The sequence below is a fragment of the Corylus avellana genome, chromosome 1 (assembly GCF_965113065.1).
Source record: "Corylus avellana chromosome 1, dhCorAvel1.hap1.2, whole genome shotgun sequence".
Classification (NCBI taxonomy): Eukaryota; Viridiplantae; Streptophyta; class Magnoliopsida; order Fagales; family Betulaceae; genus Corylus; species Corylus avellana.
This window is the reverse complement of record NC_142490.1, coordinates 10979529-11007120: the sequence shown is the minus strand read 5'-3', so window position 1 is coordinate 11007120 and position 27592 is coordinate 10979529. Positions and strand designations below refer to the sequence as shown.

The following is a 27592-nucleotide window of genomic DNA, read 5'->3' as shown; positions in this document are numbered from 1 at the left end:
AGGACATCTGCTAATGACACTTAATATTTATTAGAGCGAGTTTGAAGAAATTCCCAAATTTCCGTCTTTTTGTAATGATGTCTCCTTAAAACCAAACAACCCCTTTGCAAAGTGTCTCCCGATTCTCACTCAAATCCATGCCAGGGAGGCTCTTTCCTCCTCTCCACCCCGACCCTGACGCAATCCCTCCACCGTCACCATCCACACGCCTAGCTCTCCTCCACCATTTTAATTAATTCTAATAATAAATTTTTTTTGACAAATAGACAACACATGTATAATAATAATAATAATAATAATAATAAAAATAAAAACCTCCGGCTAGCGCTAACAAAAATCAACAAATTAATAAGTTGTTAATGCAAGAACCCAACAGCAATGAAGAGGTGAAACGCAAGCAGCCACTTGGAATAATATTCGATAGATGATGGTGATGCGGTGTTCTTAGACGGGCTAGGCGCGTTTCCCGCGGGTGGGCTTGGATCCGATGGGTGTTCTGTAGGAGGTGGAATGGGGCTCCAAGAACTTGGGCTGGCGCTAGGAGCCGGAGAAGAAGAAGGCTTAGCAACCCGGATGTCAACCTTCTGGCCGGCCTGGCAGTGGCCGGGGACGCCGCAGATGTAGTAGTAGTGACCGGGTCTTGTGATGGGGATGGAGTCATTGCCGGAGATAATGACGGAGACAAAATCAGTTGAGTTGCATGCGTGGAAACTCTTGCGGCTCACTTGCATCACGTTGTTCTCCAAGGGGTTGTACACGAAACCTGCGTTTATTTCAAGGAGCCATTAACATTTTGCAATTTACATTCACTTTAATATATATATATATATATATTTTTTTAAACTTCAATTTAAACTCTTAAACTACTACGCGTTTTGTGAAGATCTTTTCAAATTTTAAAAACTCTCAATTTAATTTCCTGAACTTTCAATTTGATTCAATTGACCCCATAATAGAAATGATTAAAAATACCAAATTACTTTATTTACTTTTAATTTGAAATTAAGAGTAAATTTGTAGTTTTATAAAAATGTCAGGCTATAAAGGTCATTTTATCACTTTTATCGTTTAAAATTTGACAGAGGAAGGTACAATGGTACATTGAAAGTTAATGGAGTGAAATTGAGAGTTTTCAAAATTTGGGAGGGTCTTTTCAAAATGCGTGGTAGTTCAGGAGTCTTAAGTGAAGTTTTTACTTATTTTTTAAAAAATTTATTCATGTTAGTTAATGGAATTTATGTTGGAGATTATATTTCACACATTGAAAGGAAATATATTGAATTGATACTGTACCTATGTTATTTAATATTTACCTAATATAAGAGTGATTGTAATCAAGTTTGATGGTAATCAAATCAATCAAATTTGCTTACCATACTTATCTATTTCAATTCTACTATACATAGAAGCATTTGTATTGTAATACCAATCAAGCAATAGGAGTATAATGTACCCCTTTAGGTTTTATTTGTGGATATAGGTCATAGACCGAACCACGTAAAAATATCTTAATAAAGCCCAAATGGCAACATTATACTCTTATTGCTTAATTAATATTACAATACAAATCCTTATATTTATAGGAGAATTGAAATAGATAAGAATGGTAAACAAATCTAATTGATTTGATTACCATCAAAACTTATTACAATAAATAACATACAGTATCAATTTAATATATTTCCTTTCAATGTAGGAAATATATTCTCTTACAATTTAGTGATATCCATATGTCTTTCTTTTGTCATCCTAAAATTGATGTGACTTTTAAAATCGTCATTGAATTTATGATAATAACTATTGAATTTTGATAAAATAGTAATTTTAAAAGTTAAATCAATTTTGACAAGACATAAAGAGGACATGGGTCTTGCTTTTATCATTACTCAACTATCATCAATTTTGTAATGTTCGAGTTGCAATATCTCAATCACTCAATCCAAAATAACAAAAATATGATTTGTAAGATTTTTTTTTTTTTCTTAAAAAAAAAGGTAAGTCATTTTTCATTTAATGAAAGGTATATTTGTTATTTTGGATCATGGAAGGTAAACATTTTCAAAATTAAAATATTGGGAGATAGATCACATTAGATGAGGAGATAGATGAGATAAATATAGTTAACACAAAAATATTTGTGTGTATGTATGAGGGAGTGTAAGAACTTTATCAAGTCTCTTATCAAACATAGGACGTCCATTGTGGGGATATTACTCTAATATTGTTGGGAATCATGACATAATAAAAAAGTCTCATGATGTTCAAAAAAAAAAAAAAAAAAAAGTCTCATGATCATGGGTTTAATTTCACAGCCATCCACTACAAAAATATTAGGGTGTAGTGACGTGGCAACTGTTCATACGAATGGTGCCACGTCACTATATTGTAACGTGTCAAAAGATAACACGTTACCATAATTTATAGTAACGTGGTATTTTTTACACGTTACAATATAGTGACGTGCAAAAATAGCACGTTACCATAATAGTAACGTGGCAAAATGCCACGTTACCATATTGTAACGTGGTAAAATGCCACGTTACCATATGCTAACGTGGCATTTTGCCACGTTACCATATTGTAACGTGGTATTTTACCACGTTACAATATGGTAACGTGGTATTTTACCACGTTACAATATGGTAACGTGGTAAAATGCCACGTTACAATTTGTCCAAAAATAATTACTATAGTTGTAATTGTAATTATTTGTCCAAAAAATAATTACAATTTGTCCAAAAAATTATTTAAAAAAATATTAATAATAATTTTGATTAAAAAAATATTGGGGCTTACAACTTTGTGATAATTGCCCTAGAAAGATCTCATGCTAAATATTAATATTGTGAGTCCCCAGAGAAAGATCAAAACTTAAAAAATATATAGCTAAGATATGCCTCTACAACAGAATATGCATTAGTGGTTGTGTTTTACAACACTAAATGCATCATTACTACTTCTTATGTGTCAAGCATGGTAGACGCTATCAGTTCTATAATATTAACACTATGCTTTATTTCATAGGATATGCAGTAATTGATAAGATTAACCCTATCAATTAATTAACCAAATTAAGGAATTGGCAAATGTATATCAATCCCTTAATTAAGCATGGTGAAAATATATATATATATCAATTTGATTATGTGTAATCAAGTTGATAATTATCAATTAATTAACTTAAAATAAATTTAGTTTAATTTCATAATTGCAAGTATTATGTAATATGAAGTTTAAATATATCAAGAACTATGATTATATATTAAGCTTGATTAGTAATTTGCAAGTATATATATTAATATAAATTACAGGTTTATATCAAATAATTATATATATATATATATATATATATATATATATATATATATATATTAAGCTTAATTATCAACTTAATATCATATATTTATATCAATTAATTATATATATATATATATAATATATATTAAGAGTTATAATATATATATATTAAGCTTAATTATCAACTTAATATCATATATTTATATCAATTAATTATATATATATATATATATAATATATATTAAGAGTTATAATATATATATATTAAGCTTAATTATATCAACTTAATATCATATATTTAAATCAATTAATTATATATATATATATAATATATATTAAGAGTTATAATATATATATATTAAGCTTAATTATATCAACTTAATATCATATATTTAAATCAATTAATTATATATGTATATATATATATATATCTATTATTAATATATATATATATAATTTTAGTAACGTGCCACATAGGCACGTTACAATTTGGTAACGTGCTTATGTGGCACGTTACCATTTGGTAACGTGCTTATGTGGCACGTTACCATTTGGTAACGTGTCTATGTGACACGTTACCATTGTTTCATCGGGACCATGCGCTTGCCTGCAGCTGTTTCAATTTTTTTTTCTTTTTTCCCTGCGCGCCCCTCTTTCTTCTTCTCCTTCTCTGGTTTTGTTCTTCTTTTCTCTGGTTTTTTTCTTCTTCTCTCCTTCTCCTTCTCTGCGCAGCTTCCTCCTCTTTCTTCTTCTCACATTTTCCAGCCACCTTCTCCTGAATATTTCTCTCACATTTTCGACCTTGCTTCTAGCTTCCTCGGATTTGTAGCCGGCAGCCACTCATCACCTCACGCCACCGTCTTCTAGCTCTCTCCGCCGGCGAACTCCGCTCCGGCCGCCAACTCATCTCTCACTTGTTTTTCGCCCATCATCAGGTATATATATATATATATATATATATATATATATATTTTAAGTAGTATATATATATTGATGTGTAGTTTAGAATATTTTTGTCTGCAGTAATTAATTAAGGGAATGGAAAAATTCATTATTGTAATGTATGGGTGTATAGAAATATTGTATATGTGTATGTTAATGCTTTTTTTGTTAGCTAGTCAACTTATTAATTTGGTTGAAATAGATTAGTTTTAGTGTCCTATGTTTGTACGTACGTAGAAATGTAATATTGTTTAATATGGGCATGCATGCAAAATATTTATAGACACGTAGGTCTTTAGTTAGATAGTTTGAAATTAGCTAATTAAATGTTTTTACATTGTGTATGTTTTACAAACCTATATATTATATAAATGATCACTTATATGTGACATAAAATATAGATAATAGATTATATAAATCATTTATATAAATGATTACAAAAATACATAATAAAAAATACATAATTCTATCAAATAATTTTTTTTTTTTTAAAAAAAAAAAACTACCTCGGCAACTAGTTACATGAATTTTATTTAGGGTCCCCATATGAAATTAAAATTACGTAACTTTATTTTTTTCAATAAAGTGAGACAAAAACATAACTTAAATTTGTTTTATTTAGGGCCTCGTAACAAATTACAATCTTTTATTGAGTTGTTTAATATAAGTTGGTTTAGGTTTTGCAACTTTATATTAGAGTACATGTTATTAAATAAACAACGAACGTATAAATTCTTTTCCAGTACGGTACCCATGACAATGGTATATAATTTTGTATTATAATGTGGTTTAGGGTTTGAAATACCGCATTACTTCAAGTCATGTAAACTTTTAGTAGAAAAAACAACAAATCAGAATGAAATAAAAGAATAACAATAAAGTAGTTAACAACAATTTACTTATTCACTGTTAGGGTTCCAATGGGCCATAGTTATGCATTTATGTTTACGTTTAGCTTAATTCTTATATATTTATGTTTCTAATGTACGTAGTAACGATATGGACAAGAGTTGGATGAAGAAATCAAGGGGTACGACGGAATACAGAGAAGGATGTAGAGCGTTTGTAGAATTCGCAGTTAGGAACTGTGACACTCCCGACAAACTTATTTTGTGCCCCTGTAAGACGTGTCGCTGCAATAGGAGACACCCCCCATGTTTGGTATACGACCACTTGACAGGAGGGAAAGGAATGTGGCCCCAATACACATTCTGGATTTATCATGGCGAGAGGCCTGTTCGAGCTCCCGTAGATGGCTCGAATTCATCACATCCGGCAACAGCTGCGGGTGCAAGTTCTGAACAGGGTGGCAATATGCATGCCATGTTGCGTGATGCATTCGGCATGCACGAAGTTAGAGTTGACGATAGGGAGCCTCGGGTTGAGGTGCATGGAGAGGAAGAAGACATTGTGGATGACGAAGCCGATGGAGGTGACGTACGAAAGTACGAGGAATTGCTTAAAAAGGCAGACAAACCGCTTCATGATAAGACCAAACATAGCAAGCTGAGTGCTACTGTACATCTGTACAATTTGAAGTGCATGGGTGGAGTTAGTAATACGATATTCTCGTGTTTCCTCGATCTAATCAATCAGTTGGTTCCTGTAGATGATGGAGCCTTGCCAGTTAATACATATGAGGCGAAACGGTTTCTTAGGGACATGGGACTCGGGTATGAGAAGATTCCAGCTTGTCGCAATAATTGTATGTTGTTCTGGAAGGGCAATAACGATTTAGATTCATGTGTTAAATGTGGAGAATCTAAGTGGAAGGACGAAATTAATTTCGACGAGGATGGCCACCCCATAACGTCGAGTAAGAGACGTCCAGTCAAGGTTTTGCGGTGGTTTCCCATCATACCACGACTACAGAGGCTTTTTATGTCAGAGCATACTGCACCCTATATGAGGTGGCATGCAGAAGGCCGCACTAAGGACGGCGTTTTGAGGCATCCTGCCGATGGCGAAGCATGGAAGTCATTCGACAATTTATATCCGGACTTCTCATCAGACAGTAGGAATGTAAGACTTGGCCTAACCTCAGATGGATTTAATCCTTTTGGGAACATGACCACATCTCACAGTACTTGGCCTGTAATGCTTGTACCGTACAACCTGCCTCCTTGGATGTGCATGAAACAAACGTCTTTCATATTATCCTTGATTATTCCAGGTCCAAGTTCACCTGGAATGGATATAGATGTGTACATGCAACCGTTAATTGAGGAATTGCAGCAACTATGGAGTGTGGGGGTACGAACATTTGATGTCTCATTGAAAAAGAATTTCATGCTCCGAGCGCAGTTGATGTGGACAATTAATGACTTTCCGGCATACGCGGACTTGTCTGGGTGGCCTACAAGGGGTGGAAAGGCATGCCCTTGCTGTATGCATGCAACAAGGTCTAGACGGTTAAAACACGGACATAAGTTTTGCTTTATGGGGCATAGGCGATACCTGCCCATGGATCATCCGTGGAGGCGAAAAAAAAATACATTTGACGGTAACCGAGAACTTGAATGTGCCCCTGATGTTCCAGATGGAGATGAAATCCTAAAACAGTTAGAAGGGATAGCATTTGGGGATGAGAGCGCCGGTAAGTCAGTTAATATTGATACTTCACATGCAAAGAGAAAGAGAACTGATAATATCTTGTGGAAGAAAAAAAGTATTTTCTTTCGTTTGCCGTACTGGAAGGATAATTTATTGCGGCATAACCTTGATGTCATGCACATAGAGAAAAATGTGATGGACAATATACTTGGCACAATTCTAGACATTAAGGGAAAAACGAAGGACAACCTTCAAGCACGAAAAGACTTGCAAGAAATGGGTTTGAGACAAGCACTGCATCCTTTCACAAATGATGATGGAAGAATCTATATGCCTCATGCTTGCCACACAATGTCTAAAGAGGATAAAGCTAGTTTCCTAAAAGTGCTTCGAAATATAAGGGTGCCAGACGGATATGCCTCGAACATTTCCCGATGTGTAAAACTTAAGGACCGGACGATCTCGGGTTTAAAGAGTCATGACAATCATGTATTGATGCAACAGCTTCTCCCAATTGCATTGCGTGGATCACTGCCCGGTAACGTAGTTAGACCGCTAGTTGAAATTTCTGCATTCTTCAGGGGCATATGTTCAACTGCGTTGACCCAAGAGGATCTGACCCGACTTGAGGATGGGATGTATACGACTATGTGCCAGATGGAACAGATATTCCCCCCCAGTTTTTTCACAAGTATGGTTCATGTTGTGGTGCACCTTGCCCGTGAATGCCGTCTTGGTGGATCGGTACAGTATAGGTGGATGTATCCGGCAGAGAGGTAACATTTACTGAAAAAAATTAAAACTAAAATTTTGTTGCCATTTATTTATTTTAAAACAATGATTAGATGTAATAATTAGTTAGTTTTGATATGTAGGAGCCTCGGGGTGTTCAAATCAAGTGTGCGAAATAAAGCGGCTCCTGAGGGTTGCATTGCGGAGGGCTACATAGCAACTGAGTTGGTGGCATTTTGTTCGATGTATTTAGAGAACGCACCGACATTCCACAATAGGCCGCAACGAAACCCGGATGGGCCTAAAGGAGCTGGAACCCGAGTCGTTCTCAACCGTCTCACGTTGACACAGATTCACCGTTACATCCTATTTAACTCAGATGACTTCCTCCAATTGCGGACGTTAGTATTGTGTAATGAATATATGCATGCTCATATCATGCAACAACGTTAGTTGTGAATTAAATTTAATTGATTTTATTTCAAAATGTAGGCTACATAAGGATTCGATAAGACAAAGTGCAAACAGGGGGCGAACGATTACGGATGATCATTTGGAAACCCTACATTTTGAGCAATTCTGCGATTGGTACCGTGACTACGTAAGACTAATGTCACCCCTTATAAATTTCATAATGTTTCATCAATGCACTAACAAAACTTCATCATTATTGTATATGACTCGTAGGTCGATAGTTCGGACGATCGACTTCGGAAGGATATGGGTGCCAAACTAGTAATGCATTGTAGAGGTCCGATGGTCTCAGCAGTCCAATATAATAGATATGTGGTAAACGGCAAGTTCTTTCGAACTGTCGCACATGATGTGGGAAAAAGGTCTCAGAATAGTGGCGTGTGCGTGCCGACTGTTGATGGCGAAACATACTACGGGAAAGTAACTCAAATACTTGAAGTGGAGTATTACGACAGGACAAAATATGTTGTGTTCAAGTGTGACTGGGCGGACACCACAAGGGACAGGGGATACAGGGTGGACGAGTATGGCATAACGCTTGTCAACTTCAAAAACCTTGTCCATAAGGGGGACCTGATTAGTGATGAGCCGTATGTACTAGTTTCCCAAGTGGAACAAGTTTTTTACGTCGGAGATGAAAGGAATCCAGATTGGGCTTGCGCGGTGAGGACGAAACCTAGAAACATATACGACGTTGGTCAGGGTCAAACGCCTGATGATCCTCATGCCAACTATCACGAGATCGATAGTGAGCCACTCACTTTAAACAATAATCAGTTGTACGATCCGCACGATGACATCCAATATGTCCGACCCGGCTTTGCACCAATCGAGGCGTATGGCATTTCATATGAAATAAATATTTTACATTTATTGATTTGTTGTTACTTATTAATTTGTTCATTTATTAATTTTTGCGTCATATATGCAATGAATATTTTTCACACTATACACATAACTAATTGGGTGCGTGCTGTATTTCACAGGGTCCTATGAGTACTCGGGGGAAGTCAAGAGGACGGCGGGGAGCCGCTTCTACATCGAGATCACACCATGTCCTGACAGATAGTGAGGCACAGGAAGTTGTTATGCTTATGCAGCAGCAATCAGGGTATCGACCTATACTTCCGGATAATGTAGACGAGCAGTTACATGCCAGAGACGATCATGCCTGTACCCTAGTCTCCACATCTCAGCTAGCTGAGATATCCCAAATACTCGCGGAGGCAAGAGGCCCGACAGGCCTTACACAGTTTGGGTATCGATATGAGCCTAGTCCTTACGAGCCTGGCGCCTCCATGCGTATGCCATCCCCGCCACCCCCATTGCCGCATGGCTTTTTCGATCAGCAGCCAAACAGCGGCTCACCTATGGATAATAGTGAGACACAGCCTGGTGAAGACATGGATGATGGGATAGGTGAGCAGCACGATGAGCATGATGATGACCTTGATTGGCCAGCATTGACTATTGACGAGGTTCGCACGATAGGTATGTATGTATGATATTCCGAACCATAAATGTGTACATATTTATGCATGATGGTACATATAGTTAATTAGTACATAAATTCAAATAATGTATGTCTAACCATTTGTGTGCTAATATATACTTCATCATTGCAGATAGGGCGGGTAACTTTGAGGTGTTGATCGTAAAAGACTCACACAAGTTGTGGGACATTCCTGATGGAAAAAGGGTGGTCATGGAGTATAATGGCGCGTGGCAGCCCGTAGGACAAAGCGGCAAAAAATTTAGACGGATGATAGGGAAGACGTGCAAGACCGGGACTTTTATCAAGCTATCCGACCCCTGGAAGCATGTACCAGAACAAAGCAAGGAAGATTTATTTGAGTCATTGATGGTAAGTGTAGTTTAGATGTTTGTACTTTATGATTTGTACCAGTCTAAAATTAAATAATTTGTGAAACAACAAACGCTTTAATTAGAGCCTCGTTAATTGATGCAGAATTACTTCTATATCATGCCTGGGTCGGATATGGCGGCAATTAAAAAAGATGCTTTTAGAGACATGGGGGAGAAGCAAAAGCTTTTGAGGCACAAGTTGAGGCAGAAGCTCATGATTCAGAGCGACGACACTCCTGGGACAGTGTCGGCAAGGATGGCTCACACCATTTCAAAGTACAACCCAAGAGATGTGGAAATATTGTTGGGAAAATGGTGTACTCCCGATTATCAAGTAGGTTATGACTTCGAACTATTTGACTTTTGTTAATTGTAATTATTCTTTGATGGCTTAGCGATTAATTATGTCTACATATTGGATTCGTAGGCTTATTGCCAGCACATGAAAGACATACGCAAACAGAATGAAATACCGCATTACACAGGCTCGAAGAGCTTAGCAAGAGTCGCACATGAGGAGGTACTATACTACTCTTACTTACCATGACTATACATATTTGTGATATATTGCGTAGTATATATCATAAATATTTAATTGATGCTTTCAATTTATTGCAGTTTATTAGTTCAGGCAAGACTCCTACACGAGCGGTCACGTATATCAAGTCCCATACAAAGTCAGATGGTAGCCGTCCAAATCCGGTGGCCGCAGAGAGAATCGTAAGTGTATTAACTTATTGTCGTGAATCTATTGTTATGTATTAACTTATTGAGTCTTATTTTATTGTATGTAAATGTGAATGCTCATGTATAGGCTCGGATGGAAGAGTTATTGCCAAATGACCCTGCGGAGCAGGTAGAAGGGCCCCAAGGCACAATTAGGTGGACACCGGATGATGCTTATGCTCAGGCGCACAACAATAAGCCAGAGTATGCGGGTCGTGTCCGTGGAGTCAGTAAGAATATCTTGCCCGCACCTGGCACTAGCTACTCATACTATACACCGTCCCAAACACGGTCGCAGAACCGGGGCGGCCCGATGATATCGCGCGAAGAATTTGAAAGAGCCATGCAATCAGAGAGGGAGAAGCATCGTCACGAAATGGATGAGCGGCTGACGCAGCAGAGTGAGGAAATTACTGCTTCGGTGACTGCGGCGGTGTCTGCACGGGTTGCTGAGCAGGTGGCTGCTCAGATGGCTACTCAGATGGCTGCTCAGATGGCAGCGTATGAGGCCCGGATTCGCAGCCTTGAGGGGTCGAGACGTATGGGCTCCGATTTGGAGGTGACGACTACCCGGAATCCGCAAGATGCGGAGTCCCCAGCCCGAGTGATTGTGAGATCCTCAGTTGATAGCAGATCAGGTAACAATATATTTTTATTGTTTTTATTTGATTAACACAGTTATCTTATGAGTCAAATAAACTTTGTTCGCATTTAACACAATTGCAACGTAATATGTGTAGATGACGTAAGAGTAGAAGCTGAGGACGATCATAATGACACCACACTTCAGACGCCGGTTGGTCAGAAGTCTCGTTTGTCAATACATTATACCCGTCGTTCAGGCACCCCGTAAGTATATATATATATATATATATATAGATATATATGTGCATGGAGCATGAAGCTTTGTATAGTTACCATATTTGTTGAAGTTGTCTCATTGAATAAACATGTATTGTTCGTACAGTTAATATGTGTTTGTGCTTTGTATAATTAATATGTGTTTGTGCATACATAGTTAATATGTATGTCGAGGTTGTATATGCATGTGATAATTATACATTCTGGATTTAAAGTTACAAATGTTCACTAATTAGCTAATTGATTATTCGTTTTATCTTTTTGCAGTTAATGCGGCGCAGATGATTGATCACGATGATTTGTGTATTATGATGTTGTATTGATCACGTTAGTTGTATTGTATTTTACTTTTTATTACAAATTTGTACGTTAGTTGTTTGTATACAGTTATTATTACTTAGTTACACGATGTTAGTTATGATTATGCATGGGTTGATTATTGATGTTGGATGTGGGTTATATATGTTGGATGTTGGGTCGTTGGTTGGATGCAGGAGAGTAGAAATGTATGCTGGTTGGTTGGATTTTTGGTTGGTTGGATGCAGGAGAAAAATGTATGCTGGAGAAAAATTACAAAAAAAAAAAAATTTTCTTCCCTGTAAATTTTAGTGACGTGGCATACATGCCACGTCACAAAAGATTGTAACGTGGCAGATTTCCCACGTTACAACTGGTGGTAACGTGGCTGCATGTGCCACGTTACTACCAGTAGTAACGTGGCACATGCAGCCACGTTACCACCAGTTGTAACGTGGGAAATCTGCCACGTTACAACCAGTAGTAACGTGGCACATGTGCCACGTTACTACTAGTGGTAACGTGGCTGCATGTGACACGTTACTACTGGTTGTAACGTGGCATTTTTCCCACGTTACTACTCGTAGTAACGTGGCATTAACCACGTTATAACCAGTAGTAACGTGTAATTTTACTAAACGTTACCAAATAGTAACGTGTTGTTTCTGACACGTTACAAAATTTCATTTTGTTACGTCCAATTTCACTACGCCCCAGACACGTTACAAACAACACGTTACAATACTTTAGTAACGTGGTAACCCCATATACACGTTACTACTTGTCCGTAACTAAAAAAATAAATTTTTGTAGTGATCCCAGACCTTCAAATGGTCGGAATAAAACCATAAAAGAACTTCATGTCTATAGCTAGGGCCCAAACAAGAGACAAGTTATATAAATGCGCCTCATAATTCTTATATTTATGTTTATGTGTATGTTTGCCAATCAATTTCATTTTTGTTCTAACTCCCACAGGCTACCAATATTGAAAAACAGGAACCAAATACATAAATTCTACAACCATTCAAATCAATCATTCAATATAAAAACCCTAATTTTATAAATTGAGATCATATGAGAGAGAGAGAGAGATAGAGAGAGAGCTTACGAATAATGTCACCAACATGGAAGTTCTTGGTCGAAGCCCAACTCACGTAATCAACACTGCTGTCGTTGTTCCACCCATGAGAATCACCCACCTCATAAACACTACCAGAACTCACCCCAATAACACCCACAAAGAAGAACAAAGCCGTCAAATGCTTAACCAAAGCCATGGCTGGCCTACTACCAATAGATATAATAGGGTAGAAAAAAAATAAAATAAAAGTTTTGTTTGTAATTGTGCTATATATATATATATATATGGAATAAATTGATATCAAGAAAACAATATTCTTTGACGATTTATCTCCATACATAGTACCGGGTCTAGTGAATTAACTAGCATCATAATTATACCCCTAATTAAATATCTAGAAAACTTGAATCCTATTCAGTTTTCTGTAGTGTTATAGCTAGAATCCAGGCCATTAGGGTTGAGGACAACTAATTAGCAATTAAGGTAATGAACTGTCAATAACCTATTGGTGTGGAAATTAGCATGTGTCAAAGAAATTTGTTGGAAAAACGTATGAAGAAGGCCTACTTTTCACCTTCTTGACATGGAGAATACAAGAATGTGGACTGGTCTAGTTTGGGTTTAAGGGTGCATTTGGTATTGCGATTTTATAAACAAAAAGTACGATTTTAAACCAAATTGCAGGTAAGTAGTTTTTTTTAAAACGCACATTTTTAAAGGTGAAACTGCGACTTTTTCAAACGCTTTAACTGGATTTTTAAAATCACGTTTTGCACATTTTAAAATCATTATTTTATCGTACTTTTTGAAATTGCAAACTTTACCAGACTCTAAATGAAAATATGAACCAAACTATTTTAGATTTGAGTAATCCACAAAAACTTAAAAATTGAAAGATATTTTTTCTTGGCCCAGAATTTTTTTTTTTTTTTTTTCCTTTTTTGGGTAAAGTCCACATACCTCCCTCAAACTATCACAAAATTAACAATGTCCTCACAAACTTTCAATTGCGACATTGTACCTCCCAAACTACCAAAATATTGTCAATATCCCCCCAAAGCTAGCAAAAAGATCAAAATGCTCCTATGTATTTATCAATATGACAAAAATACCCCTAAAATTCAAAAAAAAAAAAATTAAAACGAAAATTTTAATTTTTTTAAAAAAAATATTTTAATTTTTAAACGATTTTTTAAAAAAAAAAACCGAAATTTTTATTTTTTTAGATTTTTTTAAAATATGTTTTAAAAAAACGAAAATTTTATTTTTTTTTTAAACGAAAATATTTTAATTTTTTTTTAAAACGGAAATTTTTATTTAAAAATTATAAAAGAAAACATTTAAAAAAACAAAAAACAAACAAAACAAACAAAAAATTTTCAATTTTTATTAATAAAAAAAAAATCGAAATTTTTTAATTTTTTTTCTAATAAAAAGATTTTTTTTTTTAATTTTAGGTTTTTCCATAAATTTTAGTTTTAGTTTTTTTTTTTTTTTAAAAAAAAAAAAAAAAAAAATTTACTAAGGGTAGTTTCGTCAATGAGGGGGACATTGACAATGTTTTGGTAATTTGGAGAGTACAATGTCACAATTTAAAGTTTGGGAGGGACATTGTCAATTGGATGATAGTTTGAGGGGGATATGTGGACTTTCTCCCCATTTTTTTTTTTCTTCTAATGAAGTCAAAATTTAGTAAAATAGTGGGTGTTATGTAACTAGTCCAAGTAGTAAAAAAATTATTAGTATTGAATTCAAAGATTTAGAAAGCCTTGCAAGTAGTGGCGGATCTAAGAATTTGTATTAGGAGGGTAAAAGAAGAAGAGTAGGGGCGGGAGAATGAGTAAGGGTTAGGGTCAAGAAAACTAAAAAAATACCCTTAGAAAAAAAAAAAAATTCAAAAATTTTTGGAGGGGCAGAGGCTCCTGCCCCCCTTTGTATCTGCCACTGCTTGCAAGCGATTGGATCCAAAATTCAGGCTGATAGATCTGCAATAAAAATGGTTATTGAATTGTAATCTATCAATTCAAACGGGAAAATCCGAATAAGAGAGAAAGCAATATTAGGTATTTATTAATCGCATTGATTGTTTGTTTAATGAATATATCAATATATTGACCTTTCTCTACTCTCAATATGTAATTATTAATACTGGTCCAAACCTTTGGGTTGTGGATGTGAAATTTATCCTGTCTTTCGAGTCGAGGAGGATGAGTATCGGCTTGTGGGTTTTGCTCTCAAGACCGAGGAATAAGTATCGGCTTGGGGGTTTTGCTCTCAAGGCCGAGGAATAAGTATCGGTTTGGGGGTTTTACTCTCAAGGCCGAGGAATAAGCGCTACCTATGCATTAGATGGTGTCTGTTTGATGCAGATCTGAGTTTTCAATCTGATATTTTGTCATAGGTTAGCAGATGTTGTGTTTTGGTTGATTTGGTCTGTTGTTGATGACTGTATCTTTAGCTTCGACTATGATTTACTTCAGAGCTTTTTATTCTATTTGTAAGAGCTTTAGACTCGCAATTTTTATCAATGAATGAGTATGATATGTTTCAAAAAAAAAATGTAATTATTAATAATTACAATATTGTATGATACAACATAATTGTTAGAAAAAATAAAGACGAAGACAAACTGAAGAAAAAATAAAGACGAAGACAAAATGAAATTGCTCATAATTTTTTTTTTTTTTTTGACATGTCCACACAAGACGGGGAGGGGAGATTCGAAATAGTGACCTTTGCTTCATAAGGTGTGGTCTTTAGCCGATTAAGCTATCTCTTGGAGACTTGCTCATAATTAGGTGCATTATAAAGTTCATTTCCTTAGTAAATTATTTGTCCCCACCAAAATTGATATGCAAAGGGTTACAATAAATATTTTTTCAAGATACAAAGAAGCCCAGTGATTCCCAATTGTTTAGTTGTGTTTTGCACAAATTAATGAAACTAAATCTAAACACTCTCAAACTTTCATTTCTAGTAAGAAACAAATCCTCGAATTTTAGAGTATTGAAGATGTTTTGAGAGAAACAAAAGAAGTGAGAATTTTCTCAACCTGACACGACCCGTTATTTTTAACGGGTCGTGTCGGATTATCCAGTAATTTTTCGTGTCGTGTCCGTGTTTTAAATTTTCAAGATTGAGGTTAATCGGATGGCGGGTCAATTGGGTTGTGTTCAGGTTGACCATCAATCTGTTTTGTCACCCCTAATTTATAGTGTTAAAATAACAGTTATTTATATATGCTCATTAACAGCCATTTAATTTCAGAATTAACAATAATAAACTATTAATCCAACGTTCGTAAACTGATAATATAAAATAATTGTTGGCACCAATTGCAGGGGTGGGGTTGGGAAGGATTTGAGGCCATCGAACCCATACTCATCCTGACCTCGAAGATAGGCGGCATCAATCTGGGTCTTCAATTCCATGAGAGAATATTGGTTTTTGATAGCTTAAGATGAAGAGAAGGTTTCACATAGTACGATGAAAATGACAAAGGGGGGTTTGGTGGCCTGGGTGGGGTAGACGACATACATTCACACATTTAGTGGTTTGTATTGATATTTATAATGAAATTGTTACAAAGATAGCAAGCAATAATGAATACAAAAGGAACAAGAATAACTAAAGACAAGTGTTATACATTCATCTTTGGACAGAGTTTTCCTCCAAACCAGGTTGAAAAAACTTCCTCCAACCCAATCTATAAAAATAACATGTGTCATTTGAACATGTAAGATGCACATATTTTTTTAATAGCAGAAATACAGTTGGAATAAATAATATTAAAAACTCATATACATCTCACATGTTATTAAAAAAAATAAGCACGTGTCATTTTTATAGACTTAGTTGATTAAGGAAGTTCCTCTAACCCAGTTTAGAAGAAAACTTTATCCTTCATCTTTTACCCATATTTTCATAAATCTTTCATTCAATACGTGAGATTCACATATTTTCCTATCTTTTATAGGGAGATGAGAGGGATAAGAGATTGAAACTAAACATTTCCCATAACAAAATGATACGAACATGATAAACAACAATCACTTGTGATTTATCTCTTATCTTTATCTGATCTATGAGGATCATTATCACTATCAGTTTGAATATTCGAATTGATTGTTGGTTCATCATGCATGTGCTTCAACACAACTCATATTCACCTAATTAAATCGAGTACCAATATGGCTTGAGCTCCTTGGCAAGTTTTCATTATGTTTTTAACTAGAAAACAAGAATGTGCCCAAATAATTGAGCATTAGAAGGCATAATATCATGCAAAGTCTAGGTGAAGTAGAATCCCATACACAAATGCATCCTAAAAATTATATGCTAGGAAACCCAACGCCGTCAAAAGCTGCAGGCCCTTGGATGATAGGAACAAGGGAGCACTGTTTTTAGAGGGGCCAGGCGCCGCTGCCATTGGTGGAGACGAATTCAATGGCTGATCAGGAGCACCATCTTTAGACGGGCCAGGCGCCGCTGCCACCGGCGGAGAAGAATGCAAAGGTTGATCAGGAGTGGGTGGAGTGGAACTAGGGCTAGGTGAAGGAGGAGTTGGGGTGGCGGTGGGCGGTGGGGGACCGAGGACCCTAATGTCAACCTTTTGGCCAGCTTGGCAGTGGCCTTTCTTGGTGCAAATGTAGAAGACGTGGCTTTGCTTCCACATTTTGATGGTGTCTCTGCCACTCTCGTATATGTTCAATGGAGATTTTGGGTTGCATGCATGGAAATCTTCGCGGCTAACTTCCATCACGTCGTTCTGTTTTTTGTCGTACTCAAAATCTGCATATTAAACGGCAATTAATTAGCAGCTATGCATTAAAAATATGACAGGTTTTTGAACAAGCTACAGAAAGGGTTACCAAAATCCATTTAGTGGAGAGAAATATTCTACAATATATATATATATATATATATATATATATATATATATATATATATATCCCACCTTTTCTCATTCTTTATAATATTGATTCTCATTAAAATATCATTAAACTCACTAAAGAATGCTGCATTGATTTTTCACATATGAAAAACTATTGAAGCAGTTTGTCTAAAATAAAAAATGGTACAAAATAAATAAATGTAAAGACAATAACCACGAACCCCTTTTAAGGTTGGGCGCTCATGCACTTCATATACTCATCCCTATTGAGTAAGCCTCATAACTGTGTAAAACAGCTCCTCCACAAGGATATGAGATATACTCAGACTTTACTAGTGGAATAACCCCAAAAAAATTTGAACTTTAGACTTGAGGGAAATGCCACAGAGATCAAGTCTCTTTTACCATTTGAGTTAGCTATAATTCGAAGAAGAAAAAAAAAATTTAAAGAATCAAATGCCAATACTCTTACATGCTGTCTTGTAGTTAATTACCTTAAGAGACCACCAAGGCAGGATGATATACATATATAATGTCGATGAGTTGTTTATGTATTCTTATTTAAATAATGTTGAAAGGTTATTTATATATTCTAATTTTGAGAAGACAAAATAATAATAATAATAATAATAATAATAATAATTTTTCTTCTTTGATTTCTTTTCCCACTTATTATTAATGTTGTTTTTGCAGCCGGCCCTTCATTTGTGGAGTACTAGCTAGAGGGATGTGGAATTAACAATTAGAGGTCCTATTTATTTTTGTAATCAAAAGGTCCCTATATATGTAAAGCAATTGATCAACAGGCAAAGGCTAACACGTAGGTACGATGATCTCTAAAAGTTAGTTCAATCAGATAGGACCATGTCTAATAAAGTAGAGGTCACTAGAATAATCAAGGAAAATCAGGTTTGATATTGGTTTTGAAAAGTGTCTTTTTCTTGTGATTTAAAAAAGTATTTTGATGTGATATAAATTTAATAAAAAATTATAAATTCAAGCTTGAAAAGTGTTTTATGTTTAAATTATCTGTTAATAATTTTGAAAAAAATACATATATTTTTATTTGAAAATAGAAAAATATTTTCAAACGGTTCCCAAACAAGACCAAATTTGATTGATTTGATGTGCACCTATCACTTAATCAACAAGGCAACAATACAAGATATAACTAATGAAAATTACTACGACTTCAATTCTATAAAATCAACAGGGTAATTACCTATAAGTTTTGAAAACAAAACAAACAGAAATTTCTATAATTCTCAAAATATTCATGATTCAAGTTATTTTTCTCATTACATTCAATTCTCTTTAATTAGAGAACACAAAACTACAAAAAATAAATAAATAAATACTAAAATCAATCTAAATTAACTTGGGCATTCTCCCAAGGGAAATCCCTAAAGTTGGAAAAATAATTCTTTTTTTTTTAAAAAAAAAAAAAGAGACATTGATCCGTAAACCAAAAACACACAAACAATAGTGAACAAGGTCAAATACTCACTCAGAAAATGAAAAATAACAATTAAAATATTCCACTTACTACCATTAAAAAAAAAATATCACTAAAATATATGAGATATGATTATTCTTCCCCTACACGTGATTTGTTGTTTATTTGTATTTTATTAATAACTGAATGAAACACAATTAACTACCCTGTAAATATTGATCACCCTAAAACTCGGAAAAAAAAAATCTCCAATTAATTAATTACCCTCCAGTACCAAAAATCATAAAACTCCACCATAACAAGATAATCACACTATGGGAGGAAGCATATAAATTAACAATGGCAGAAAAAAAAAAAAAATTGAAACATAAAGAAGAAGAAGAAGAACTTACAAAAAGAGTCCCCAACATAGAAGGTCTTGTTAGAAGCCCAATCCTTGTAATAATCAACAGTCTTGGTTTCATTAGTCCACCCCAGAGAATCACCAACCTTGTAAAAGGCACCAAAGCAGACATCAATGAGGGCCATCACACAGAAAACAACAATGGTAGCCTTTGCCAAAGCCGCCATGGCAAACAAACCCTACACACAATTAGAAGGAAGTGAAGTAGAAAACTTTCGAGAAGAAAGGTTGGTTGGTGGATAAAATAGTCGTGGAAAACCCTAAAGATCGAGGCCGTCTATATATTTGGAAAGAAAATTGTTTCACACGGAATACGTTTATGGTATTGGTGGCACTATTGCAGGCTTGATTTGAGTATATTTGGAGGAGCCAGCTGTCCTTGGCCTTTCCGAATTTGGAAGAATTTTTTTTGATCCAACCTCCATCAATCGATTCAATGCCATTAATTGGTTCATGGTTGGTTGCAAGGGCGGAACTACACTTTTAGTGAGGCCGGACCTAAATTTTTGGGCAATTTTTAAAATTTTGAAGTGACTATTGCCCCCCCCCCCCCCCCCCCCCAACGTTTGCTGTGGTTCCGTCCTTGGCTGGTTGGTAAACCCGAGTCTACCGACTCGGGTGGTTGAGTTTGATATATATCGGACCTCCTTAGTCGGCCAATTGGTTTCCAAAACTTACTACCAACAATTGTCGGTAAGTGCTACATATACTAACTTGAGGGATCGAGTTGGTGCTAAGTCTTAGAGTGTGATTGACACTGCGATTTCATACATAACAAGTATGTGCAAGTTTAAACTAAATTGCTAAAAATGTATCGTTTGAGAGTGCTTCTGAAAAACTGTTTCAAATTACAGGCAAGTGCGTTTTTAAAAAATGCACAACCATTTCAAATACTAAACTACAATTTTATCAAAATAATGCAGCTTTTTAAATTTGATATTTTTGAATATTGTGTTTTAAAATTACAATTCCAAAAAGAGGGGAGATCCTATATACACATATTATGAATAATTCTATAAGTTTATCTTGTTTCTCTCTAAAAATGAGGTAATTTTTAAAATTACCATTTGATCAAAATCCAATAGTGATTAATCACAAGCTCAATGATGATTTCAAGAGACACATCATTATAGGAGAGACACATATATGGCCTAAGAGATTGACTTAACAACTCTGAAAACTCACCATACCAAAAAAAAAAAATAATAATTGTTAATAGTTAAATGGCATTGACAAAATTTAATTAATTCGATCCTTTGAAGCGACCCTTTTGATTCGTTTAAAATTTGCAGCACAAGTTGATTCTGGTTTAAAAAAAAGGAGGCCAAAACCTACAACAGGCAAATCCCATTAAAAGCCAATTGATTTTCTCAATGGAAAATCGTTGGACTTTGTGACTTGGAAAGGTCACACAAATGTTTAGCTGCAAGGGACCGTTGATTTTCTCAATGGAATATTCTTTCATTTTTGGTCACAAACTAGTAAGAGATTTATGAGTAGTAATAACTATTTGGAAAAAGATGAATCCAATGGTTTTCGTGGTGTTCTTTTGATCTTACGTAGTTACGTGTTGAAAAATATTTACACTATTCGTCGCTCATATTTTTTTTTAGAAACCAATATACATGTTGGATCAAGAGAATATCATGATGAGCAGTAGCATTTCTTTATGAAAAAAGTATATGTACCCACCCTCTCAAACAAGGATCAAGATCTTCGATTCTCAAATTATTAAATTTAACCATTTATTTACATTGAAACGCTTAGAAAATGCAAACAATTAAAAATGTGAAATGTTACAGTTAAGAATTGAGTATATTTTTATTAAGTTTTTACTTTCTGTGTTGTAAAAAAACTTTAAACCGAAAATTGTCTTTTGACTTTTTGAATAAGAAGCGTTTCTGTAAAAGTGAATAAGAAGCGTTTTGAGAAGAAAATTCTTTATGAATGATTTGATAACATGTTACATTTTTAACAGGTAGCATTTTCTAAGTCGTTTGATGTTTAAAAGCAGCTTAAATTACATAATTTGAGAATTTTTGATTTCTTTAGTAGATCGTGATCTCTCAAACTACTACCCAATTGATAATATCTCCACAAACTTTCAACTGCGATAATATCATCTCCCAAACTATCAAAAAGTTGTCATTATCTCCCCAATAATAATAATATCCCTAATAAAATAAATTAAAAATTCTAAAAAAAAAAGGGACAAATTAAAACAATTTTTTTTTTAAAAAAAAAAAAACAAAAATTTGAAAAGGGGTTGCAGGTTCAATGATTCAGGACAGGTCCTGGGCCTGCCTGAATTACAGACTTGCAGACATAAGCAGGAGAGAGAACATGTTACATAATTCGTACGCTTAACACCATGGAGAAGACTATGGTTCGTTTGGCAAAAGCCATGGCCCATTTGACCGGTTTTCAGACATATTTTTCTTCCAATTTTGCCCCTCTCTCTAAAATTTTTCCACATACCGGTTTTTCCCCTAATTCCCACGCTTTGTGTTTATGGGCAGTGTCTCCCCAACCCCCCCCCCCCCTAACACGCGTCCGAAAGCCTCTCAAAACCCAGATTTTCTCCCCCCCACCCCCACGTATCAGCCCTCGCCATGTAAAGCGGGAAAACTGCCGAGGCGGGGGACGCAGAATTGGAGCCAGCGGCGGAGGCAGTGGCATCTCTCTCCAGTCTCTGCAATTCGGCGCAGTCGGTGGGGATCTGTAGCTCCTTGAGGACGATATCGTCTTCGGTCTCGCCCAGCACCTTGACGCATAAGAGGAAGCCCTTGAGGCCGAGGGTGCAGAAGTAGCGGGAGTCGAAGGGGTCGCGGCGAAGGCAGGAGAGGAACTTGGGCTCGGCGTCGTATTGGAAGACGCAGCGGGCGGAGGAGGCGCTGTAGAGGAAGAGAGTGGAGGGACCGTTGATGGCTGCGAGGAGACAGGAGTCGGCCCGAGCCTGGACCCAGCAGAGGTCCTGGATACCGGGTTTCGATGCGGAGTCGGTCTCGAACCAGAGAAGCGGGGATCGGGGGCGGAAATCGAGGATGCAGATGCGTCCCTGGTGGTCGGCGGCTGCGAGGAGGAGATGGGACGATGAGGGCTCCGTGGAGAGGAGGTCTCGGTGGAGGGGGAGAGGAGTCCAGCGAACAGAGGTGACGAATGGCGAGAGGGAATTGGAGTTGGAGGGGCTGGGAGAGGGGAGGGAGATAGTGGAAATGAGTTGGAGAGATTGGGAGTCGACGACGAATATGGAGTTGCCGGCGGCGAAGGCCAGGAGGCCCGAGGGGCTCAGGTCGGCCGATCCAAAGTTGTTGCGGCTCGGCGGCCCCGGGAGCGTGCAGTCCCACGAGTCTAAGCCTGCTACTCCGGCTGCTGCCGGTGCTCCTCTTGGGCTCGACATTGCCGCTTTTTCTGTCGAAGTCGCAATTCCGAGTGTACAAAGATCTCTCTGACGGTTGGGAGAGGTTTTTATTTCATTTTATTTGGTCTGACTTTTCCCTCCGGGGGAACTTCCGGTATGATCGCTGGGTTGTGTGTTCAACGGTTGGTTTTTTACTTTGAAAAATGCACTCGCTCAGACACAAGAGCGCTCGCTTTTACGAGTCGTGCGTTCCGAGTCGTGCGCTGGAATTTTTTTGGAGAAACAATTGAAGGGTAATACGGTAAATGCACGTCAGGGAAAGGAGCCACAATTTTGACTGAAGAGTGTCTAGGCTGCGTGGTGCTTTTGCCAAACACCACCCTAATGTTGTTAGCATTTCAGGAACATGATTGCCTCCTGAAAGAATTTATCCAACCAATGATGAATTTATGTGGAATTAATAAATATACACACTTATAACTAGATTCATCACAAAATCAAGTAATTTAATTTGATAATCCATTTCCATAATCATAATTTATCAACTCAAATTTATATTTCATAAGCACAATTATATCAATTATACACATTTACAACTATATTCATAACAACTCTTAAGGCTTTTAAGAGTAAAAATATAATTTAATTATGAGAAATGTTACTACTTTCTCAACAATTTTTTTTTAATAAAAAAAACAATATTTATGTAGGATTAGGGAAATACCAGGAAAACCATAAGAGGAACTGTAGCATTTCTCTTTAATTCTATGGATTTTTTTTTTTTTTTTTACATATCCACACAATAGGGGGGGATTCGAACTAGTGATTTCAGCTTGATGAGGCTTGGTCCCCCGCCGATTGAGTTGTCCCTTGAGAACCTTTAATTATATGGATTATGCACACTAATGTTGTGTTTGAGATTATAATTTCGCAAGAATAATCTGCGTTTTTAAAATAAGTCAAAAAACACAAAGCGTTTGGCATTGTGATTAAAAAAAAGCATAATCTTAAAATGGAAAACAATTTGCAATTTCTATAAGCAGGCTAAATGTTACTTATTTGAAAATGCATGAATTAAAAGCAAAATCACGATTTTGCAAAACAAATATTTGGCGCAATAATTACCAAATTTTTTAGCGGGAAAGAAAAAAATTTCAAAAATACATACCTAAAATATGTTAAAAACCTCTATTCTTTAGTGAGAATTGCTAGAGAGCCAAACAAATGAACCTAGAAAAATTTCCAAACTAACGTGACAATGGTTTCTACATTAAAAAAAATGTAATTCTCTCTCCCTTATTTGCCATGTCAGTTTGAAAATTTTTCTGAGTTCATTTGTTTGGCTCCCTAACACTTCTCTTCTTTATTATATGTCTGTTTGAAATCTGTCTAAAGAAAGAAAGAAAGAAAAAAAAAAAAAAAAAAGGAAAATACATTTTACCCCCCTGAACTATTCACCCATTTGCACTTTTACCTCTAATGTTTAAAACATTATACTTGACCCTCCTCAAACTTTCAAATTGTTGCAATTCGACCATTCTGACTCTTTTTTTCCCCACTTATTGCCCTAGATGCTAATAGATTTTTCGTCCCTCACCCTCCAGATCATCCCCTCACTAAGAAGCTTTTTCCAATTCCAGATACTCCTCCAGGTGAAAGGTGGTTTCCACCCCAAATTGGAATTGAGAAACGTTTCAAAAAAGTAATACTTCTCCTTAAACAGTTTTGCCACCAGAGAGTCCGTATTTTGGGTTAATCTCCAACCCTATTTAGAAAGCAATGCCAAATTAAAAAGCTCCAAATCATGATAGCCCATACCCCCTTTTTCTTTAGCTAAACCCAACTTCTTCGAGCTCATCCATGCGATTTTATTATCCTTCGCCTTATGCCCCCACCAAAATTTACCCATCATAGAGTTGATATCACGGAAAAGGGATTTTGAGAGCTGAAAAACACCTATCGTATAGGTGGGTATAGCTTGTATGATCGCTTTCAACAAGACCTCCTTCCCAGCTTGGGATAAATTTTTTTCCTTCCATCCATTTAGCTTTTCCCAAATTCGAGTTTTGATATTGGAAAAAGTCTTTCTCCACGAGCGACCAACAAGGGCTGGCAACCCCAAATATTTTTCATAGCATTGTGTAGTGCTTATCCCCGCAGCTAAGCTAGTAGCCTCTATTGCTTCCTGCCTTGTGTTTCTGCTAAAATATAGAGATGTTTTGTCCCGATTAAGCTTTTGTCCTGACACACCTTTATAAACTTTTAGCACATCTTGAATGTTACCCCATTCCTGAATGTTAGCTTTGCAGAAAAGTACACTATCATCCGCGGAGAAACAGGTGGTTGATCTTTGTTCCCCCCCTGACAATTGGTAGACCCGTGATCTTGCCTTCCCACTCTGCTTGTAGCGATAAACTACTCAAACCTTCTGCACTGAAAATGAACAAATAGGGGGACAACGAGTCTCCTTACCTAATTCCCCGAGTATGGATACTTTTTCTATTAGGGTGACCATTAACAATAATAGGATAAGAAACTGTTCGGACACACGTCATTATTAGATGCACCCAACAAGCCTCAAACCCCAGTCTTTGCATAATTGCCTCCAAATAAGGCCATTCAATCCAATCATAGGACTTGCTCATATCCAGTTTCATTGCCATAAACCCATTTCTCCCTTTCAGACGTGTGTCCATTGTATGCAGGGCTTCAAAAGCCACAAGAATATTGTCCGTAATGAGCCTTCCTAGGATAAAAGCACTCTAAAAATGAGATATGATACTGGGCAGCACTCTAATTATACTAGGTATGTTAGATATGTTTGGTATGAAAAATGACTATTCTATTTGTAAAAAAAAAGTATTTATTAAGAATGTGGAATAAAATAGTATCGGTGCTAAAGTATACATATATTCTAACACTTGTAATAGACATTTTCAAGAAGAGGACCTGACTATTCCTTAAATTGAGGAATAGTTATTCCGAATGTTACATTTTGCGACCAAATGCGAGAAGTTTAAGTGAAACATTTTTTTAAAATTTAAATATTATTTATTTTTATTTAAAAATTATTATTCTCGATGCGCATACAATTCGAATTCACTATAATCTTTATGATAGGATTATCTAACACTTTCAATCTATAAAAGGAAAGACAAATTAGTGTAAAAATTTCTTAAAATCAAATAAAAAAAAAATTAAGGCAAGTGATTGATTGAGTTTTTGGTAACTAACATTTTGTTATCGATCAGTTATGGAATGATTTTAAGGACTTGATAATAAGTTGTTGGAAAATAATGAAGAATAGAGTAATTCAAATTTGAACAAGACCTGAATAGAAAAATAGAAAGAAAGAATAGAAACTTATAAAGAGGAGCTTGTAATTGAATAAAATATTTAAATACTTTTCATCTTTTCAACATTTAATTTTCTTAAATGGACTCAAATCATAAATTCATATTTTGAACGTTGCATATGGACATAATTATTATTATTATTATTATTATTATTAATATTTTGACATGTTCATACAAGAGGGAGAGGAAAATTTGAACTAGTAACTTTCGTTTTATTAGGCGTGATCCACAGCTGATTGCGCTACTCCTTGAAGAAATATGGACAAAATTATTAATCTCATGCGGTGACAATCGATTTGGCAATTGGGACTTGGGATAATAATTTATTGTTTCCTAGTTGCACTATGTTAAATGTGATAATTTTATTTAAGAATGACTTTAATATTAATATATTATTGGATTTGTTTATTTAATGCTATCAATTTTTTAAGACTTATTTCAAAAATGAAATGTTAGAAATTTAAGTTTGTAAGATAATCAAACGATATTCATGCATTTATTAATTACCTATTTACCATAATTTGGGGCATTAATTAAATAATATTAACTGTAACTAAGCCCTTAAATTTTTTTTTTTTATAAATATAAATCCCCATTAATATTTATTAATGGAGCCTTCCAAACAGGCTAGGCGGACGCTTAATCCACCTAAGGTTACAGCTAACTTTGTCCAAGGCTAGTCAATTTTACCTTTTTTATTATCAATAAAAGTTATTTTTTAATTAAATAATCATTGTGCATACCAAACATAACCTAAAATTAAATGCTAAATAAATCTTAATCCTATAATTTCTTATAATTCTAGAGTGAGATTTATGGCTTGTTTGGGTGTGCTTTTGAGGGGTCTAAAAGTGAATTTAGCATTCAAAAAGTTTGTTTAAAAAAAAAAAGGTACCGGTTTAGTAAAAAAAATTAAAAGCACTTTCAAGAGTTTAAAAATTCAAAAAATGGACAGAAGCTAAAAAATGAATCTTTTGCCAAATAACACTTTTTGACTTAGAGCATGTTTGTGGTTGCATTTGAGAAATAGAACTTTTAAGTCGAAAAACGTTTTTGGGTAAAAGTTTCATTTTTAAGTTTTTGTCAAAAGTACGTTTTTGTCACTTTTAAGCTTTTGGACCCTTAAAAGCGTTTTTTATTTTTTTAACAAATGATTACTTTATTTCTTCAAACGGACTTTTTAAGTGTTAAAAGTACTTTGAGGTCCCTCAAATTTAATCCTAAACGAGCCATTAAAAACTCTATTTCTTAAACGCAATTCCAAATTTATTCTTCCAAGCCTACTTTTGA

At 35.5% G+C, this 27592-nt stretch overlaps 3 protein-coding genes and 1 pseudogene across 3 annotated transcripts; 2 read left to right on the top strand and 2 right to left on the bottom strand.

Annotated features, from left to right (window-relative positions):
• Positions 1-356: 356 nt before the first annotated feature.
• LOC132169067 (mavicyanin pseudogene) lies at positions 357-13028 on the bottom strand (annotated as a pseudogene).
• Positions 5239-9503, top strand: LOC148587934 (uncharacterized). Its single transcript, XM_088512342.1, has 5 exons — positions 5239-7568; positions 7668-7925; positions 8017-8125; positions 8212-8805; positions 8985-9503. The coding sequence occupies exons 1-5, from the start codon at positions 5239-5241 to the stop codon at positions 9501-9503; spliced, it is 3810 nt and encodes a 1269-aa protein (XP_088368468.1).
• LOC148587933 (uncharacterized) lies at positions 9761-11773 on the top strand. The gene is made up of 7 exons (XM_088512341.1): positions 9761-9862; positions 9968-10198; positions 10292-10384; positions 10483-10584; positions 10679-11228; positions 11331-11439; positions 11719-11773. The coding sequence occupies exons 1-7, from the start codon at positions 9761-9763 to the stop codon at positions 11720-11722; spliced, it is 1191 nt and encodes a 396-aa protein (XP_088368467.1). The 3' UTR covers positions 11723-11773.
• Positions 13029-17087: 4059 nt separating the features above from the next.
• On the bottom strand, positions 17088-19772 carry LOC132168517 (early nodulin-like protein 19). The gene is made up of 2 exons (XM_059579509.2): positions 19575-19772; positions 17088-17623 (listed from the first exon to the last, which is right to left on the bottom strand). The coding sequence occupies exons 1-2, from the start codon at positions 19750-19752 to the stop codon at positions 17157-17159; spliced, it is 645 nt and encodes a 214-aa protein (XP_059435492.2). The 5' UTR covers positions 19753-19772; the 3' UTR covers positions 17088-17156.
• Between the last annotated feature and the right edge of the window lie 7820 nt (positions 19773-27592).

Excerpts from the sequence above, each read along its gene's own strand:
- LOC148587934 (XM_088512342.1), top strand. The coding sequence starts at position 5,239 with ATGGACAAGAGTTGGATGAAGAAATCAAGGGGTACGACGGAATACAGA. Across the intron at positions 7,569-7,667 it reads TGGATGTATCCGGCAGAGAG|GAGCCTCGGGGTGTTCAAAT; the intron begins GTAACATTTACT and ends TTTGATATGTAG. Across the intron at positions 8,806-8,984 it reads CGCACGATGACATCCAATAT|GGTCCTATGAGTACTCGGGG; the intron begins GTCCGACCCGGC and ends TGTATTTCACAG.
- LOC148587933 (XM_088512341.1), top strand. The coding sequence starts at position 9,761 with ATGATAGGGAAGACGTGCAAGACCGGGACTTTTATCAAGCTATCCGAC. Across the intron at positions 9,863-9,967 it reads ATTTATTTGAGTCATTGATG|AATTACTTCTATATCATGCC; the intron begins GTAAGTGTAGTT and ends TAATTGATGCAG. Across the intron at positions 10,199-10,291 it reads GGTGTACTCCCGATTATCAA|GCTTATTGCCAGCACATGAA; the intron begins GTAGGTTATGAC and ends TTGGATTCGTAG.
- LOC132168517 (XM_059579509.2), bottom strand. The coding sequence starts at position 19,752 with ATGGCGGCTTTGGCAAAGGCTACCATTGTTGTTTTCTGTGTGATGGCC. Across the intron at positions 17,624-19,574 it reads CTATGTTGGGGACTCTTTTT|ATTTTGAGTACGACAAAAAA; the intron begins GTAAGTTCTTCT and ends TTTAATATGCAG.